Here is a 17,592-nt window from a genome sequence, read left to right on the forward strand (position 1 = left end):
ATTTTCCATCTTAATGAAAACCTTGTAATGAGATAACATGCAAACTAAAAAAAGGTAATATTGTTATCTACTGAAAATAATTAAAAAATGATTAAGGGAGACTATGAGAGCATCTTCTTCAACAGAGGTAATGATCACGGGCTTCGGAATGTTGGGAGGGAGATGAACCTGCGGAAAGATTTGTATCTGGGACAGAAGAGGTTCGCAAACTCGGTAAATTAAGCCTTTAGAGCGCCTCTAACTTCTTTCACTTTTCCTCTGAGAATCTTACCACCCGTAATCCCTATGCATCCCCTGATCCATCAACTCTGACTGAAGAAGCCTAGCAGGACTACACTACAGATGGCAGGCCAAAGAGAGGCAGGGGCTATTTCCACAGTAGATTTGCAACCACTGCCGGCTGGGGAGTAACTGGCAATTCATAGGGTACGACTGGGGCTCGGAAGACAGCAGGAAGCCCCTCCCCTCGGCCTAGGAGAGGGCGGTTCAGACGCCGCCGTGGCCCCGCCCCAACCTTGGCCCCGCCCCGGCTCGCGGCCTGTGCGTCTTCCTTCCGGGTCGCGCTGGGCTGGGCTTGCCCCGGTCGCTCGGCAGCGCGGGAGCCTGGGATCCGCCCACGAGCCCCGGCGTCCTGGCGCCGCCTGGTCGCTGGTGAAGCCCACGGCGCGCGCCTCTCCGGGACCCTGCAGGGTACGGCCCTTCCTTTGCTTCTCCCTCCTGCGGGTCTCCGTCTTCCTTTTTCGGCGCTGGGGCTGGGCCAGGCCCGGGCGGAGCGCCGCGCTTCGGGGAGCCCGGGCGTCCGGCAGAGGTCCCCGCCCCGGCCTTCCCTTCCTCGCCGCCTGCGCTGCGCTTGTGGGGCTTGCTGGGGACCCTGCAGTTTAGCTACCTCGGGCCCTGCTTCTCTGCGCGTCTGTCTGCGGGGCGTGAGACGTCGGTCCTTGTGCGCGGCGCAGGGTTGTTTACACCGCGGGGTTGGCGGGTAGTGCTGACTGTGCAGCTTTGAGTCGGCTACCTGCCCGCCTGTGTACTTGTTGCTCCTGCGTGTGCTGCCCTGATTTCTCTCTGGCACCGAATGGTTTTTGCCTAACCAGGCCCATGTCCTTATTCAGGACTGCCACGAGATAGCCGGCAGCAGCCCTGTGTCTATGTTTAGGCTATCCTTGGAGTACAGTGTGATGATGAGCATCCACTTGGCCTCCTTGTCAACATGTTTGCAGTGGGAGTGGTTTTGGGTTTCCTTGAGGTTTCCCAAAAGCTCATTGCCAGGAAGGCTCGGATGCATTCACTAATTAAAATATACAAATAATTAGAAAGTCAAGATGATAAAAACCTGTGATCAGGTTGTTGCGTTTGCAGGATACCCTGTCTGGCGTTATGCCCTGGAGGTCTCAGTCACACCAGTTGCGAGGATCTTGCTTCTGGTCTGTTAGAGGACACATTCTGTCTTTACTGTTTATTGGCATGCACTCATCAGTTTCTTAAGTTCGTAATATAGGTAAATTTCTTTTTTTTTTTCCTAAAAGATCACTCCATGCCTCTGTTGTCCTATATTACATATTGTACCTGATGGTTGAGTAGAGGGGGATTCATACATCAACGCTTCTGTGGTCGTTTATTAGATACTAAGTTCTTGGGGGAAGGGACAGTGTTCTTGTCTTTCTGGTGACAGTATGCATCACCCCATAGTAGGCACTCTGTGTTCATTTGAATTATTCATTGAATTGGATTCTTTCCACAATTCTTTCTAAGTTCCATTGTTTTCTTTTTCTTTTCTTTTTTTTAACTGCAGTCCCAAATGTTACTTTTCTGAGCCCTGCATTTTCATGCTCTTCCCTTCTGTTAATGGACTTGAAAATCAGAGAGGTCAGCTCAGTGTAAGATGTTTAGTCCTTTGTACTAACTCCATGGTCCAGTAATGCAATTTTACTCCTCTGTACAATGGCATCTTAAAATGTTGCTGTTTTTCTTTTATTTCTAAATGTGGTCAGTTAACAAAAACTGTCCTTTCTTTACTGGGTTAGTCTCATTGCCTCATCCTCTTAAATTTTGCTGTGATCAGCATGGATCCAACTCTGATATCCTCTTAAGAAAGACCTTTTGCCACATGAATTGTGTATAAATATCCACCTCTATTTTCTTCTAGTACTTTTAGTGATCTTATTCTTCATGTTTAAATCTTTAACTGACCACATCTATATTTTAGTGTAAGAAGGGAAGTAAGACTCTTTTTATTCTCATAGTTGTTAGCCAGTGTCCCCATTTGTTGAATTCTGTTTTTCCCTGCTGATGACAAATACTATATTTATTTTAGGCCCTGATTTTTGTATACTGTTGTTTTTCTAAACTGTTGTTTTCTAAACTACTGATCTCTAGCTTCCTATGCTGCTACCATGCTTCTCTTATTACTGTAGCTTTATAATGTGTTTTAATGTCTGGTAATTCAAATAGTGGGCATAAGTTGATTCTCTTTTTTGCTCCTTCCTCCCCATGCCACCCTCACCTTAAAGTTTCTTGCCTCTTCTTGCAAGTATTATTTTAGCTTGCCTTTCTCTTGTTGCTTCTCCTTCCAGACATTGAAAATACATGTATATAAGTCTATGTGTGTTTCTCAAGTGGCAGTGTACTGTATATAATTTTCAGTAACTTCCAGTTAGTAATAATTGATGAACGTCTTTCAGTGTCAGTGCATATAACCTTATCTCTTTAAAGTGTTTTTGATATTTCATTGTAGGAATAATCCAGAATTTATTTAACCAATCCACTGTTGATATTTAGGCCATTCCAAATTTATTTCTATTAGAAACAAAGTCTCAGGGATCATTTTTTGTGTGTATTTGTGTGTGTGTGTGTGTGTATTATGTATATATATATATGTACATATGCACATTTGTTAATTCCTTAGTGTGAATGCTTAGATGTGGAATTGCTGGGTCAAAGGATAAATATGTTTTAAATTATGATAGATTGTTCTATGTTTCTCTTAAAAAGATTATTGTAAGAGTAAATTTATACAGTTTATCAGAAAGCTGCTGCTGTTGCTGTATCATTGCCAGGAATTGTCAAGGCTGAGTTTTACCCTACTTTCTAGCTAACAATCTCATGGATGGTGGCAGAAGACATGAGATTCCTGGTTCAGAGACAAAGCACAGCAGTAACAGTAGACAGAGGATCATCCTTTTCTTGTGCTACTACCTTGAAGCCTGATTTCCATGGGGTGATGTGACGAGGGCCAGGTGATTCTAGCACATATAGTAGATTGCATTACAGGAGAGGAACCTTGAGCTTAAGGAACCTGACCCTTTCATAATAGGTTGCAAGTAGCCCTATCTAACCGTTGCCCTGGAAAGAGGCATTATCTTTATTATGTTGGATAGTAAACAAACCTGCCCTTTACTCCAGAGGGAGACCTCTCTATCTGCTAACCATGTTTGCTGTATAAATACCCTTGAAAAGATAGTCTGGGACAGAGATTATCAGTGCCCCTGCTTTTAAGGTATGCAGAAATGTGAGAGACCTATGGAGAATTGTCCCCAAATAATCTCTGCTAAAATGGTCTGATCATTTTCTACATTTTAGTAATTTTATGGATAAAAGGTAGTATTTATTACTATTTTAATTTTGCATTTCTTTGCTTATTGGAGTTGAGTATCTGTAAATGTTTATTGGACATTTGTATTCTTTTGTTGCTCACCTTTTCATATTCTGTGCTTAGTTTTCTAATGAAGTAGTCTTTTTCTTATTGATTTGTAATAGCTCTTTATGTATCGTGGCTATCAATGACTTGGTACACCATTTGCTAGTATTTTTTCATCGTTTATTCTTTACATGCTGTTTCTGGGAGCTTTTGCCATATAGAAATCTTTAATATATATATTGTCAGTTTTGTTTTCTCTTTCTTTATGGGATCTTGAGTTTCCACTCCAAGATCATTAAAGTACTCTGTATGTATTCTCTTATTGGCTATTTTCTGTTATATATTTTTACTGAAAAAAAAATTGGTTGCTTTGATAATACATTTGATGCTTGAATAACATGGGTTTGAACTGTAAGAGTCCACATATATGTGGATTTTTTCCAATAGTAAATGCTCATTACTGCACAATCCACTACTGATTGACTGCAGATGCGGAACTGAGGATAAGGAAGAACCATGTATATATGCAGGGCCAACTATAGGTTATACATGGATTTTCAACTGCACAGAGGGTCAGTGCTTCTAAACCCCATGGTGTTCAAGGACCAACTGTATTCTAAATTTACTGTTCTAAATGTATGGACATTTTCCCAAAGCATGTTTGGTAAGCTATTCTTCCCTTATTTTTTGGTGTGACACATTTATTGTACTAGACCCTTATTACTTCCTCAAAACTGCCAAATCATTAATCAAAATATGTTAGTCTCCTACTGTGTCTATGAATTTGATTGGATTCGTCCTTGTAGATTGCTGTGTTTGTTCTTAGTGGATTTTAATCTTACAAAATATACAATTTTTTGCTCTGTTTAATTATTGCTGCCTTGAAGTCTATGTTGTCTGATACTACTGTTGCCATCTCTGACAGTTTTGTGTGCTCTAGATAGATCTTGATTGCCCATATGTTTCAGTTATTCTATATCATTTTGCTTTACTTGTCTCTCTTATAAATATCAAACATCATTTAGCTAGACTTTTATTTTTCCTTCCAGCCATTCCCTACTCCCAATTTGCAAGTTTGCGTTTGTTTATTTATTTTTGGCATTGTTAAAAAACTTAAAAAAAAAAAAGATAATTACAGATTCACATTCATTTAAAAGAAATAAAACAAAGAAATCCTGTGTATACTTCACGTAGTTTCTTTGTGTAGCTACATCTTGCCTAACTATAACACAATATTACACCCAGGATATTGACATTGCTACAGTCTACGCATGTTACTCAGATTTCTTCAGTTTTACATGCATTTGTGTTTGTGTGTGTGTGTGTGTTTCCTGAAATTTTTATGTAGATAGTCACCAGTCAAGATTCAGAATTACTCCATTACCAGGATCCCTTGTGCAAAAGGGCTTATTTTTAAATTGGAAAATTTAACCTATTCATATTTACTTTTTTCTCCCCTGCAAGTTTGGAAATTCTAAAACCATCTAGAATGGACTTTCTGTTGCCCTCATACCTCCTAGACTCCTTGCCTTCCTCATATTCTTGGTTCTGTTGATTTGATTTCCTTTTTACATCACTTGTCTTCTGTTTTTCTCCCTACCCATACTTTACAACTTTACCAGTACTGCAACTATAAGGTCACTGGTTACTTGTATATTACGTCTTCCCCTTTTAAAAATTGCTTACTTTAATTCATTTGTTTTTGACTGGAATACTTTCTTGAGTAATGTTTTTAAGAAGAGTTATGGGAACTATACTTGCGTGTCCTTCAGTCTCTTCTTGAATTCACTTTATGTAGATAGGTCTCTTGCATCTGTGTTACAGGTTACTTATTCTTTTCATTTACGTTTTAAATTTATTTTGACCACCATGATTTTAATTTCCAATAACTTTAAAATTTTTTAAAAATTCGCTTTTACTTATTTATGGGAACTATACCCTATTAATTCAGATTGAAAAGAAAAGTTATTATTTTAGAACTATTCTATTTTTTGCATTAACTTTTATTGGAGACCATTTGCTCTAATTGCTCAAGTTGTTTCTCTGTCTTTAAGATGGCTAATTTGACTCATATATATAAATGCAGATCTGTAATGACTAATTTGTTTTGAGTTGGGAATCTCTCTGAAGTCATGAAGGTCACTTCTGGACAGGTGGTTCCCTAAGGCCAGGTGAGTGGCTGGAGCTCTGAGATCAGGCTTTGCCCTGGGCATGATGAATGGGCAGGACATGCCAACTAGTAGATAATTGTCCTTTCAGGATATGTTGGTCAAGAACAGACTAATAAGCTAGTATGCCCATAAACGGGCCAGTTCTGGGGTACCAGATCTCCAACTTGACTGTCTTGGTCCAAAACAAAGACTGATAACAGAAGCATATAGAACTGTTCCATTGCCCTAAGAATTCCTTTGTGTGGACCCTGTATAGCCATTGGAGTCAACCCCATCTTCTCCCCTAACTCCCTGGTAACCACTGATCTGTTTTCCTTACCTATGATGTTCCTCTTCCAGAATATCATATACATATGAAATTAAACAATATGTAGCCTTTGTGTCTTCTTTCACTTAGAAAATGCATAGTGAGGGTCGTCTCTGCTAATGCCTGAATGAGTGATTTATTCCTTGTTATTACTGAGTAGTATTTCATTGGATAGGTGCACCACTGTTTATCCATTTGCCTGTTGTAGGACATCTTGGATCTTTCCAGATTGGAATGACTATGAATAAATCTGTTATAAACATTTGTGTACAGGTTTTTGTTTGAATATAGTTTTCAGTACACTTGGGTAAATACTAGGAGTGGTATTGCTGGATGGTTTGGTAAGGGTATGTTAAACTTTTTAATAAATTGCCAAACTGTCCCAAAGCTATACCATTTTGTATTCCCCCTGGAAGTATTTGTAGCATCCAATTTGACATCATCTTAAAATTTGATTAATCTGTATTAAACTGTTCCCAGATTTAAGATATTAAATACTGTCTGTCTTAGGGTTTATTCTTTTGAAAGTACTGTAAAAATGTTTGCTAAGACACACAAAAATATGTCATGAAAGGAAAAAATAATAGATTGGGTTTAAAAATAGAAAACTTTTCTCTTTAAAAGATATTATCAAATACATAAAAAGGCAAGTCACAGACTGGGAGAAAATATTTGCATATGTAGACTAGATAAACAAGATTACACTGTATAGCACAGGGAAATATATACAAGATCTTGTGGTAGCTCACAGCGAAAAAAATGTAACAATGAATATATGTATATTCATGTATAACTGAAAAATTGTGCTCTATACTGGAAATTGACACAACATAGTAAAATGACTATAACTCAGTAAAATAATGTTTAAAAAAAAGCAAAACATATCTCTGATAAAGATTGTGTCTAGAATGTATAAAGAACTCTTACAGCTCAATAAATAATAAGAAGGCAAAAAAATAATTTGGTTAAAAAAAGACGTTTCACTAAAGAAGATACAAATGGCAAAGAAGGACATGGAAAGATGCTCTGTGTCATTACTAGTTAATTGAGAAATGCAAACTAAAACCATAGAATATCACCACCTGCCCACTGGAACGGCTACATACTGACAATATTAACTATTGGTAAAGATGTGGAGCCACTAGAACTGTCATATATTGCTGGTGGAAATGTAAAATGCTACAGCTATTTTGGAAACATTTTGGCCCTAGAAATAACCCAGATGTCTATCAGCAGGTGAATGAATATGTCCATTTAATACAGATGATTCAGCAATAAAGGAACAAACTACTGATACACATAACAACAGGAATAAATCTCAGTGATGCTAAGCAAAATAAATTAGACACAAAAGTAATACATATTTCGCTTATATGTAACTCTAGAATAAAGAACAGTATGATTTATAATGACAGCGAGCAGATCAGTTTTTCCCTGGTACAGGGAATGAGTGGGTGATGGGGAGGACAGAAATATTCTATATCTTGCTCCTGGTAGTGGTTGCATTGGTATGTCTTTGTGAAAACTCATTGAACGGTACACTTAAAATGGAGTACATATTTAGAAATGTAAAGCATACTCCAAAGTTAATTTAACAGTATTATGCCATTTTAGTTTAATTGCTCTTTTAGCTTGAATGGCTAGCAGTGACATACCTATGATCTTGTACTTGGATTTTTGTTAGGAAAGCTAACTAAATTCAATACTATATTTTTATTAGGTAAAATGGTCTTTATTTTAATGTACACATGTATAGCTAGTATTTGGCTAAAATAAATTCACATTTACTTTATGGTTTTAATAGCTACAGAGAGATTTTTTTTCTCTCTTCTATGAGTCCATTAAAATTATCCTCAACCAGATATTTCTAATTTTTAATACTCTTAAGTTTTAGTTAAATATACATTGTGTGTCTGTCTGCTAAAGGTTTAGGGTTATTCTAATTTATAGTTCTTCCCATTCACCATCTTTATTCTTCACCATCATTAAACAATTAAGAAAAACGTAAAATAGAGATAATACAGCATGTTTGGCATTTGTAAGTAAGGTACTTTGTAGTATCATACCTGTGTAATTAGAAACATGTCCTTCTTTGTCACTTGTGAGAGTATCTTGAGTAGGAAGTTTTCCAGATCTGTTGTGTCAGAAAGTCACCATTCACTTATCCTCTAGTTCCTACAGTTTTTTTTTTTTTCAACATTGGCTCCTTAATTCCCTTTTGTTGCTCCTAAAGATTGTTTATGCAATTTTTTATAAGTTTAGATATGCTTGTTAAAGTCCAGGAAAGAAAGAGGAGAAATAAAATGTTTTGCAGAATTAACCATTGTCAGTTCCTGGTTTAAATTGGTTCTAAATCTCATCCTTCATTTTCTGACAAGTTCATTCCTACTTTGACTTGTTAGGCACTTCTTGCTTAGTCTTTGCCATTTGCTTGTTTGAACAGCCCGCTATGTTCCATACTTTTTATATTTTTGAGGCCTACTTTGATTTCCAGAAGAGATAGGGGTCTGGTTTACCTCTTTGGTTTCAAAATTTTCCCCTGGCCTTTAGGTTTTTCTTCCTGGTTGGTGCCCATACCTTTTCCTGCTTCATTTGCCTGGATTTTCCGAAAGCCTTGAGGCTGGAGAGGAGGCCCTGCTCTCCCTCTTCATGCACTTGGTTCAGTTAAGAACTCCACCTGTTTATTCTGTATTGGGGCCTCGTTGATTAAAAATTATTATCATTATAAAAATGTTTTAACTGGAGGAGAATTTATTTGAGGAGAGAGTGGCAGGTAAGTCATAATATTCCATCCCCAATAGTCTCTGTACTGACACTTACATTTTTTTCAATATAGTACGTTGTGAATAATTACGAAGGAAAAGGGATGCTGTTGCTAAGACTCAGGCTCTGCTCCTCCCTAGCAGATGTAATACCAGAACAATATTAACCTGTCATTTTATCCTGACTCATATTATTGGCCTGTCTCTTCTCTTTTGCTCTGAGGTTATCCCCCGCCCTTTTTCTTTTCTTTTTTTTAAAGAACTTCTTTTTCATCCGCAGTTTTTCCAGTCCTTCATAGTCACTGTATGCTCTTAACACAGATTTGAAGTGTTAAAAAAAATCATCATATTTGAGAAAAGAGCTTTCTTTTACTTCTCCAGTCATCTCTTTCATGAGTTTTTCTTTAATTTCAATCAGAGTTTCTTTGTGGTCAAGGTCAGGTCTCTTTTATGTATTTAAGGCTGCTTTTGTACTAACAGAAGTTACCACTTTTTTACATTCTCTCTGAACAGTAAATTTCAATATGTGTACTATTCCTTATTGCATGGCTTCAGGGAAGTTCATACATTTAATTCTTACCTATTGTGTTTCCATGATTATTTTCCATTTTTGTCCTCTTTTCCTTGATATCAAGATATAGAACTTTGTTTTGCTTTGTTTTTCAGTCTACATGTGCCTTATCTTGAAGGGTCACTGGTTTTATTTATTTTAATTCTCTTCTTGTCGTCTACTCTGCCCCAGACTCAAAAAAAGAAAAAAAAAAAAGACCACATGTTTATTGAGCATATACTGGTATGTGCTAAGCTCTAAGGACATAGTTACAATTAAGACATATTCTTTGAACTTGAGGAACTCATTGTCTCTTAGGGTAGAACAGTATCTCAGCATGTAAGAAATGGCACACAAAATATAAGAGCAAAGAAAAAGTGGGTGGTGGATACGGTCTGAGCCTTAAAGGTGAGTAAGAGGATGCTGAGCAGAGAAAGGGCCAGGGGGTCCCAGAGCCACCCGGCTTCGATGGGAGATGCTGAGGTGGGAAAGCACAAGTGCAGGTGAGGCCGCGGTGGATGTTCCGGTGAGTCTACAGGAAGGGTGGTGGGTGTGTGGAGCGGGAGGGACAGGGAGAAGACTGCTTCAAGGTGGGTGGAAGGTGCATCATGTGATCAAAGAGACAGCCTTCCTTTACTGGTACCTCTATTTTAGAAGAATGAGAAGGAAGAGGACCCAGGGAGGAGACTGAGAAGTTACGGGAGAGGTGGGAGGAGATACCGGAAGCCTACAGGGGGCAGGCCCGGAAAGAGGGCTGGTTCTAAGTGTCTCCTGCTGCAGCAAATTCAAATACAATTCCATTCTTTTCTTGATTAATATTTTCCTCCGTTCCCCCATGTCTTGATTTCTAGACTCAATCAGAAAAGTCCTCTCCTCAGAGCAGTGTCCTTGATTAGTTTCGACGGGATTCAGAAACAGCAGCATTTAAAGTTTGCCCTTTTTTTCTGGATTTGGTACCACATTACACCGTCTATGACATTCTGGTGACATGATGCAAAGCTGCTGAAACCCTTGTTTTTTCCTGTCACTTCATGGACATGTCTCTGTCATTTTGCAAGTAAGTTTTGCATCATGACTTGTCTTCAATGAGTACCTTACCTTTTGGCCTGGCCTTTTTATCTTTCCCATATCTTTTCACTTTAATATAAGTTGAGAACCCTCTTTTGAGTTTTCAACTTTTCTTCCGCGTTCTTCCATCACACTATGAACAGAGCCTTTGCGTTGTCCTGGCTTGAGCTCATTCGAATTGCTTCCTTTTGTTTATTTCGTGAAAAGCGCTTTCCTTCCTCCCTGTCTGCCTACCGAAGCGCAGGCGGTCCTCTCCGCAGTTCCTGCCATCCTGCTTCTCTCCGCCTCATCGACTCCCCATCTCACTTCAAATCTCAGTAGGAAACATATGTTCTCCCTTGTCTGTACCTCTTAATTTCTCTTTTCCACTGTTACTGCTTTCTCTGTAATTGTATTATTTAACTGTGTTAAGCCTTTTATAATGTGAAAGATGTGGATGAAAATAAAGTTGTATTATAATAAAATCATGTCGTATAAAGCAAGTTGTTTCCCAGGGAGTATGAAGGTCTCTTGATAACAAGTTAAAATGGCTGTTGTTTTGTATTCCTTGACTGTGCTAGTATGAAAGTTCAGTGTGTTGCGGAGAATTTCTTACTTCATAATCATTGTTGACAAGTGATTGGATTGAACAACATAAAATAAAGATCACCCTGTTTCTAATTCATACTTTTTGTTATATGGAAAATAGTATTTTGATGTATTGTCCAAATCTTTAAAATTAATGTAGCTTTTTGAATGAACTGAAAAAGAAAATGTCTCCCAAAAGGTATATTTTAAAGCCACCCTCTTGGACAAATTTAATACAGAACACTACTGTTTATTTGCACTAGGTGGGAAAAATCATTTTGTCTTTGAATTCCATCATCCTCATAAAGGGGAATTATTGTATCTTTTGCATTTGGTTCATTGCCCATTGGGCTATTCGTTGGTTATCACAAAAATTGCCTCCATGTGTTGGCAGAAGTCCAGACACTACATGGACAATTTGAACTATGCCCTGGTCATTGCTGCCCATGTGAGTCCTGAGACTGTGGGTCTGTTCCCTTTGCAGCTTCATTTCCCAGGGAAAAGTAGCGTGAAGTAGCCTTTCTTCTCCATGTGCTTTTCCTGCCTCCCTCACCAAACACTTATACATGTCATCTTTGTTGATCTGAAAGGAGTTTAGAATCAATGAAGAGTGTAAACAATGGGTTTACACGTTTCTCTTTCTTATTTCTATGCAGTATTTATTTTCAAAAAGAGGTTTTAACTTCGTCATACTTTTCCAAATAGTATGGCTGGAAAAAGAATACTTATATTTGCTTTTTCAGTGCTTTTTTTTTTTTAACACTGCTTTTCCTTTTTTTAAAAAATTTTAGTCATTTTAGCTTTATCTCACAAAAAGTTAACTCTAAGGGTTGTTATCTATAGTTGGAAAGAATAAAGCATCTATTTACATTTTCCTTCTATGCTGAAGAAGTTTGAACATACAAAACATATATTTTCAGTTTGTAACTCACTTTTACATATGTTGCCTCAATGCAAAATTTTACTTAACAGCTTAAAAATGATATTGAGCATATTGACAGTCTTGCTGCTTTTGATATTATCCCATAATCTATGGTGGTAAAAGCTAACTGGGAAATAGTTATAAAGTTTGTGGCTTTGTAGGTCAAATAGAAATTGTCTTTCACAGTTTGTCTCAATTTTTTTTCTGGTTTTTTTTTTTTTTTTTTTGTCAAGAATGATTGTGAAAGTTCACTTGAATGATATCTTACTTTGCAGATGTTTCTTTGGTTTTATAAAACTATTACTTTCTGATAAACGCAGTCTTATAAAGAAAGTAAAAGGAGCTTAGTTGCAACAATTTATAGACTGTCGAGTGAGAAGTGGTGTCCATAGATTTAGATTATACAGTCAAACCCATCCATCCACCTTGACAGATGGTTTTCTGTCCTTTGAAGATTTCCAGGAGTAAAACATCCAGTCTTCCAAATTAGCTGATTTGTCAGTTGAGTTGGATACTTGCACATTTTCTTTATTTCCTACATTTCATTTTTGCAGTTTAAATTTATTTCATTAATTCTTTTTCTTTTAAGAAGGAGAAGGGCCAAGTAACTTCCTTGGAAAATTACCCTTCATAATTTACCTCAGGGTCTATTTTGAAACAAAGTGTATTTGGTAAAAGAAAGAACTGTATCATTTCAAGTTTTGGCATTAAAGATTTGATACTTGTGCATTTATAATTTTTTTTTATTTGACAGATTTATACCTGTGGTAGGTAAAACGTTTGAATAAAGAAGTGATATTCTAAATAACCGTTTTTTTTTCCTGCATTTATAACATGTCCTACACTTCAGCACTGGGTGTTACATGTCCTGAGGCGAATCTCATTTGTTGATTCATGATGTCTCAGCACTAAAGCATATGCTGCAGAAACACCTTATTTATTTTACTACATGCCTTATTACTCTTTTCCAGAAAAAGTCTTGTTCAGAGTGTTCTTTTCCTGTTCTTAGGGTGCAAGTTCCTCCATTTACTGAGTGTACCTACTGACTGCCCATCACTGCGGTTTGTTCTCTCTTGCGATCTGTAAGTTTTTACTGGGTTTAGTTAGTAAGGTTTAGTCAGTCCTGTGCTGTGGGAGCTTCCCTGCAATGAGGCTTTGCATCTGTCCCTGCCAGTTCAGGATTACTCTTTCTTTTTAGATTTTTTGGCTTGGGGATGGTGTAGGGATTCTTACCCATGAAGGCAGTGTGACTTCACACCCACACTCTGCATGGTACGTGCCTAACAGGGTGCTGATTTCCCTCCGGTGCCCTTCCCCCATCGTGTAGGTTGGTGTCAAGTAGGCTGGGCTTCCTGACCAGTGAGCTAAGTTTTCATCTTCCTGGTTTCACAGACAGGGTGCTCTTTCCTGAATTTTGACTTTATGCGGGTTCTTCCAGATATGACCTGTTGCTTGAAATGACCTCTCTGCAAGGGTTTTAGAAGGTCCTCTTGTTATAACCACTAAGGCCGTAACTGGTCCCCGGAGTCCTACTAGCTTCAGCTCCGCTCTCTGCTTTTTCACTTTCCTCTGTGCTTCTCACAACCGTGCTTTCCCTCCTTGTTTCAAACGCAGCTCTTTATTGACTGTTTTACTGGTCATATTTTGTCAAGCATTTCAGTGTGTTTTGATTGGGCTGAGATGGAGAGGCAGAGGATGCTGTTACAAAATTTTAAATTATTTTAGACTTCTGGAATTTTTTTTGTTTGCTCGTCACCTTTCTGTCAACATATCAGATATTTTGTGCCTACTTTGAACTGAGTACGTTGAGAAATGAAATCTTTGGCTAGATTCCTTCTTTCAAGAAACTTAGCCCTAATGTAGGGTGTATACGTGATACAAAGGTGGTCCCGGAGAGTAAGCCTATTTATGGGATTAAGTGGTTGGGTGAGGAATGGTGAGATTTAAAGTACAATATGAATCCTGTTTAGAAGTTGTCAGAGTTTCTTGCTTGGACAGAAAGAGATGGTTCTAGCTTGAGGAGAGCCTTGAAATGTAAAACCAGGGGATTTCGATTATATCTTGTGGGTAAGAACAAAAAAACCATTAGAAGTTTTGGGTGGGAGAGACATTTAATGTTTTATCATCTTAACATTCAAGTTTTGAAAGTCTAGCACATCGCTCTACTAAAGAAAAGTTGGTACGTTTTCCTTTTTTGACTTAGGAGAAGTTAAACTCAAGACTTTACAGATAGAAAAATGAGTATGTTTCATTTCCTTGTTTGCGTAGGCAAGAGATGAGCTAGTCAGTGCAGACGGGGGCCAGGCCTGTGTTGTAAACTGGTGGAGCTGGCGGGGAACAGTAGCAGCCACCACAGCAGCTCAGGCCTCTCCTCACAGGGGTCCTCTTGATAGTGAAAGGTGGCAGACTCCTCCAAATTTTACAAGTCACTGTTTGGTCCCAATACAACATATCTGCGGGCACAGTTTGACCCGTAAGCTGTGAGTTTACTACCTCTATATGAAAAGGGTTCATTAATGTATTTTTATTATGTTCTGTCATAACATTTGAAAACTATATTAATTATTCAAAATTATCCACAAAATTCAGAAAAATGTGACCTGTTCAGTTTGAACGTTCAATATCTAGTAAATAGCTATTTATCTAAAATGATAATCTTGTTGGGATCTTTGACTTCCTAAGTTAGAAATAAAAATATTTTCTCAAACTCTTGTGTTACAGGTGAGAGAATGGCATGTTTCAGCACCACTTGTACCTGAAATCAGTGTATAATTTTCAGGCCACATGGATGAGTGCCAGCCTTTGCATTTCCAGTGTGTATCCTGTGACCATTCTCTCTGGGGTGAGTGATTTCTAAGAGTAGCTGGCAGCAAACCAGATGCCAGCCAGCCATGGACTGCCCTACCAAATAATGCTAAGAGTTATAAATTAAACACTGTCTGGTGATCTGTGATGTGTAAGGCAGTTAATTTAGTTGGTCTGGACTAACTGTCAGCTCCAGAAAACTATACTCTCATAATGTGAAATCTATACTTAGCATGTTTGGAAGTGAGTAATAATTAAAAATAGGAAGTCATTTATTAAAATGTGAAGTTATACAATGCCTAAGATCCTTTTGGATTTACAGCAGTATTTTAGTGGTTCACCATATATTTTAAATAATTTTAATTTTAAAAGTTCAAGGACTTAATATTTCTTGAAGGATAGTTATAATTTTGTATAAAATAGGGTTTTTTTTAGGGGGGTCATACATCTTCCATTGCCTTATAATGTCAGTTTTGCTTCCCATATAGCATAAAATTGTATACAGTTCAATATTTAGATTTCTTAAAAGTACATAAAATAAGTTATATCAGAGATTCACATTTACAGTGAATGTTGGTTTTCTCAGTTTCACTCTGGGGAATCACCCAGAGTGAAAAAAGTCTGTTTATTACCGTATCCATGCATTTTTCTGCTTATTTAAATTATTTTATTTCACCAAGCCATTCATTTCTTTTAGAACATCCTTCAAAGAGTTCATGCGTCTTACCGAGGACACCTGACCTTTTGAAGCTTCATAATTCACATCTAGATGTCACCGGTCTTTCCCATGTTAACAGTTCTGACTATGTTTTATTATATATGCCTTCGGCGCCGAGCCAGGACAGCTCCGAGGGGAGAAATGATGAACAGCCATAGAACTGTAGAACCACACAGCCGGACTTCCCCTCTCAATGCAGAGGTGATCCAGTATGCCAACGAGGTAGTGGATTTCAGCTCCCATTATGGGAGTGAGAATAGCATGTCCTACACCATGTGGAACTTGGCAGGTGTACCAAACGTATTCCCGAGTTCCGGTGACTTCACTCAGACAGCTGTGTTTCGAACTTACGGAACCTGGTGGGATCAGTGCCCTAGTGCTTCCGTGCCATTCAAGAGGACGCCGCCTAATTTTCAGAGCCAAGACTATGTGGAACTTGCTTTTGAACAACAGGTGTACCCTACAGCTGTTCATGTTCTGGAAACTTATCATCCTGGAGCAGTCATTAGAATTCTAGCTTGTTCTGCAAATCCCTATTCCCCAAGTCCACCAGCGGAAGTCAGGTAAGACTCATTTTTTAATGACCGTGTTCTATGGCTGAAAGGTTTTGTTTGTTTTAATATTGAAAGTCCTTTTTTTTTTTTTTTGGAAGCATCCTCTTAAGTAATTTAAACAACTTTGGTTTTTTAAAATTTTTCTTAGGGAAAGAAAGATCACACATATGAAATTCAATGCATTCTTTCTACCTATAAAACCTCACCCTATAATTTTCATAGATTGTGAGATTTGTGTGTGTGAACTTACTATAAATGAAAAGCATGATTTGAACTAATTGGGACATGGGCCAATCTGACAAGTTAGTTGGAAATATGATTTCTAACATATTTGCAAACAGGCATCATGCTATTGCTTTTAAATACTCTGAGTAACTCAAAGTCAGTGATACTTTAGAGGAGGTCTTTGAGGGATTAACTTTAGTGTTAGGTGGATGTTTTTGTAACCAGGATCTTCATTTAAAAATAAATGTTGCTTTAAGTATTCATGCATTCTCCCTAAAAGCCTATTTATTTACATCATTGATTTGCACAGCAGTATCTCTCTCTCCCTCTCTCTCTTGTTTTTGTAGTTCAGCCTCCTGATTTTTTAAAATATAATTATTTGTCTAGGTAATATATTCACATGGTTCAATAATCTAAAAAGCACATAATGCAGTCTTGCGTGTTCCCTGTTCTCCATGTGCCTGGGATCCACGCCTCCCTCAAAGAAACCACTTTTATCCATTTCCTTTGCATTGGTTCAGAGTTTCTTTTTGCAGATATAAGCAAATACAAATATATTTTAATTTTCTTTATACGCAGAAATAAGCACACTATTCACATTGTTCTGTACCTTATTTGTTCCACTTAGTAGTATACATTGGCTCTTTTCGTATAAGTGCAAAGATGAGCTTCCTTACTCTTCTACAGTTGCAAGTAACGAAAAGTGTATGTGTACCCCAACTTATTAACCACTCCTGTATTGATGGGTGCTTGGTTATTTTCATACTTTTGCTATTATTAATATTAATGCAGTGAATGATCTTGCCATGAGTCACTTCACATGTGTGGAAGCATATCTGTGGGATAAGTTGCCAGAAGGCTTGCTGGGCCAAGGGTTCATGTATTTGTAATTTTAATATTAGTGCCAAATTTCCCTCCAAAGAGGCTCTACCTGTTTAGATTCCCACCAGCAGTGTAGTGCATGCATGTTTTGCCAAAGCCTCACCTATAGAATATATTAATAAATTTTAGCATTTGTGTCAACTTTAGGTGAAAAATTTTACCTTGGTTCAAATTCTTTTATTATCTCTGAGATTGAATATCTTTTCATGTTTAAGAGCCATTTATATTTCCATCCTGAACTGTCTGTTATGTTATTTGCCCATTTTTCTATTCCTTATTAATCTTATCAGTTTTTAGATTTTATATATTGCTTGATTCATTCATTCATTCATTAAATACTTGAGTGTCTACCATGTGCTAAGCATTGTTCTAGGTGTTGGGGAGACATCAGTAAACAAATGAACAAAATAGACAAAAATCTCTGCCC

The 17,592-nt window shown here is 37.7% G+C and overlaps 1 protein-coding gene across 4 annotated transcripts in view; it reads left to right on the top strand.

Annotated features, from left to right (window-relative positions):
* The first annotated feature begins 567 nt into the window (after positions 1 to 567).
* Positions 568 to 17,592, top strand: part of FBXL4 (F-box and leucine rich repeat protein 4) — a 63,170-nt gene continuing 46,145 nt past the window's right edge. The window contains exons 1-5 of one of the 4 annotated variants that reach the window (XM_031456062.2): positions 568 to 690; positions 10,276 to 10,481; positions 12,991 to 13,063; positions 14,703 to 14,823; positions 15,484 to 16,067. In XM_031456062.2, the coding sequence (XP_031311922.1) occupies positions 15,556 to 16,067 (512 nt within the window). In that variant the 5' untranslated portion in view covers positions 568 to 690; positions 10,276 to 10,481; positions 12,991 to 13,063; positions 14,703 to 14,823; positions 15,484 to 15,555. The remainder of the gene's footprint in view (positions 691 to 10,275; positions 10,482 to 12,990; positions 13,064 to 14,702; positions 14,824 to 15,483; positions 16,068 to 17,592) is intronic. The other 3 variants (XM_031456061.2, XM_031456063.2, XM_031456060.2) reach the window with 3 other exon arrangements.

This window comes from Camelus dromedarius, chromosome 6, assembly GCF_036321535.1.
Source record: "Camelus dromedarius isolate mCamDro1 chromosome 6, mCamDro1.pat, whole genome shotgun sequence".
Lineage (NCBI taxonomy): Eukaryota > Metazoa > Chordata > Mammalia > Artiodactyla > Camelidae > Camelus > Camelus dromedarius.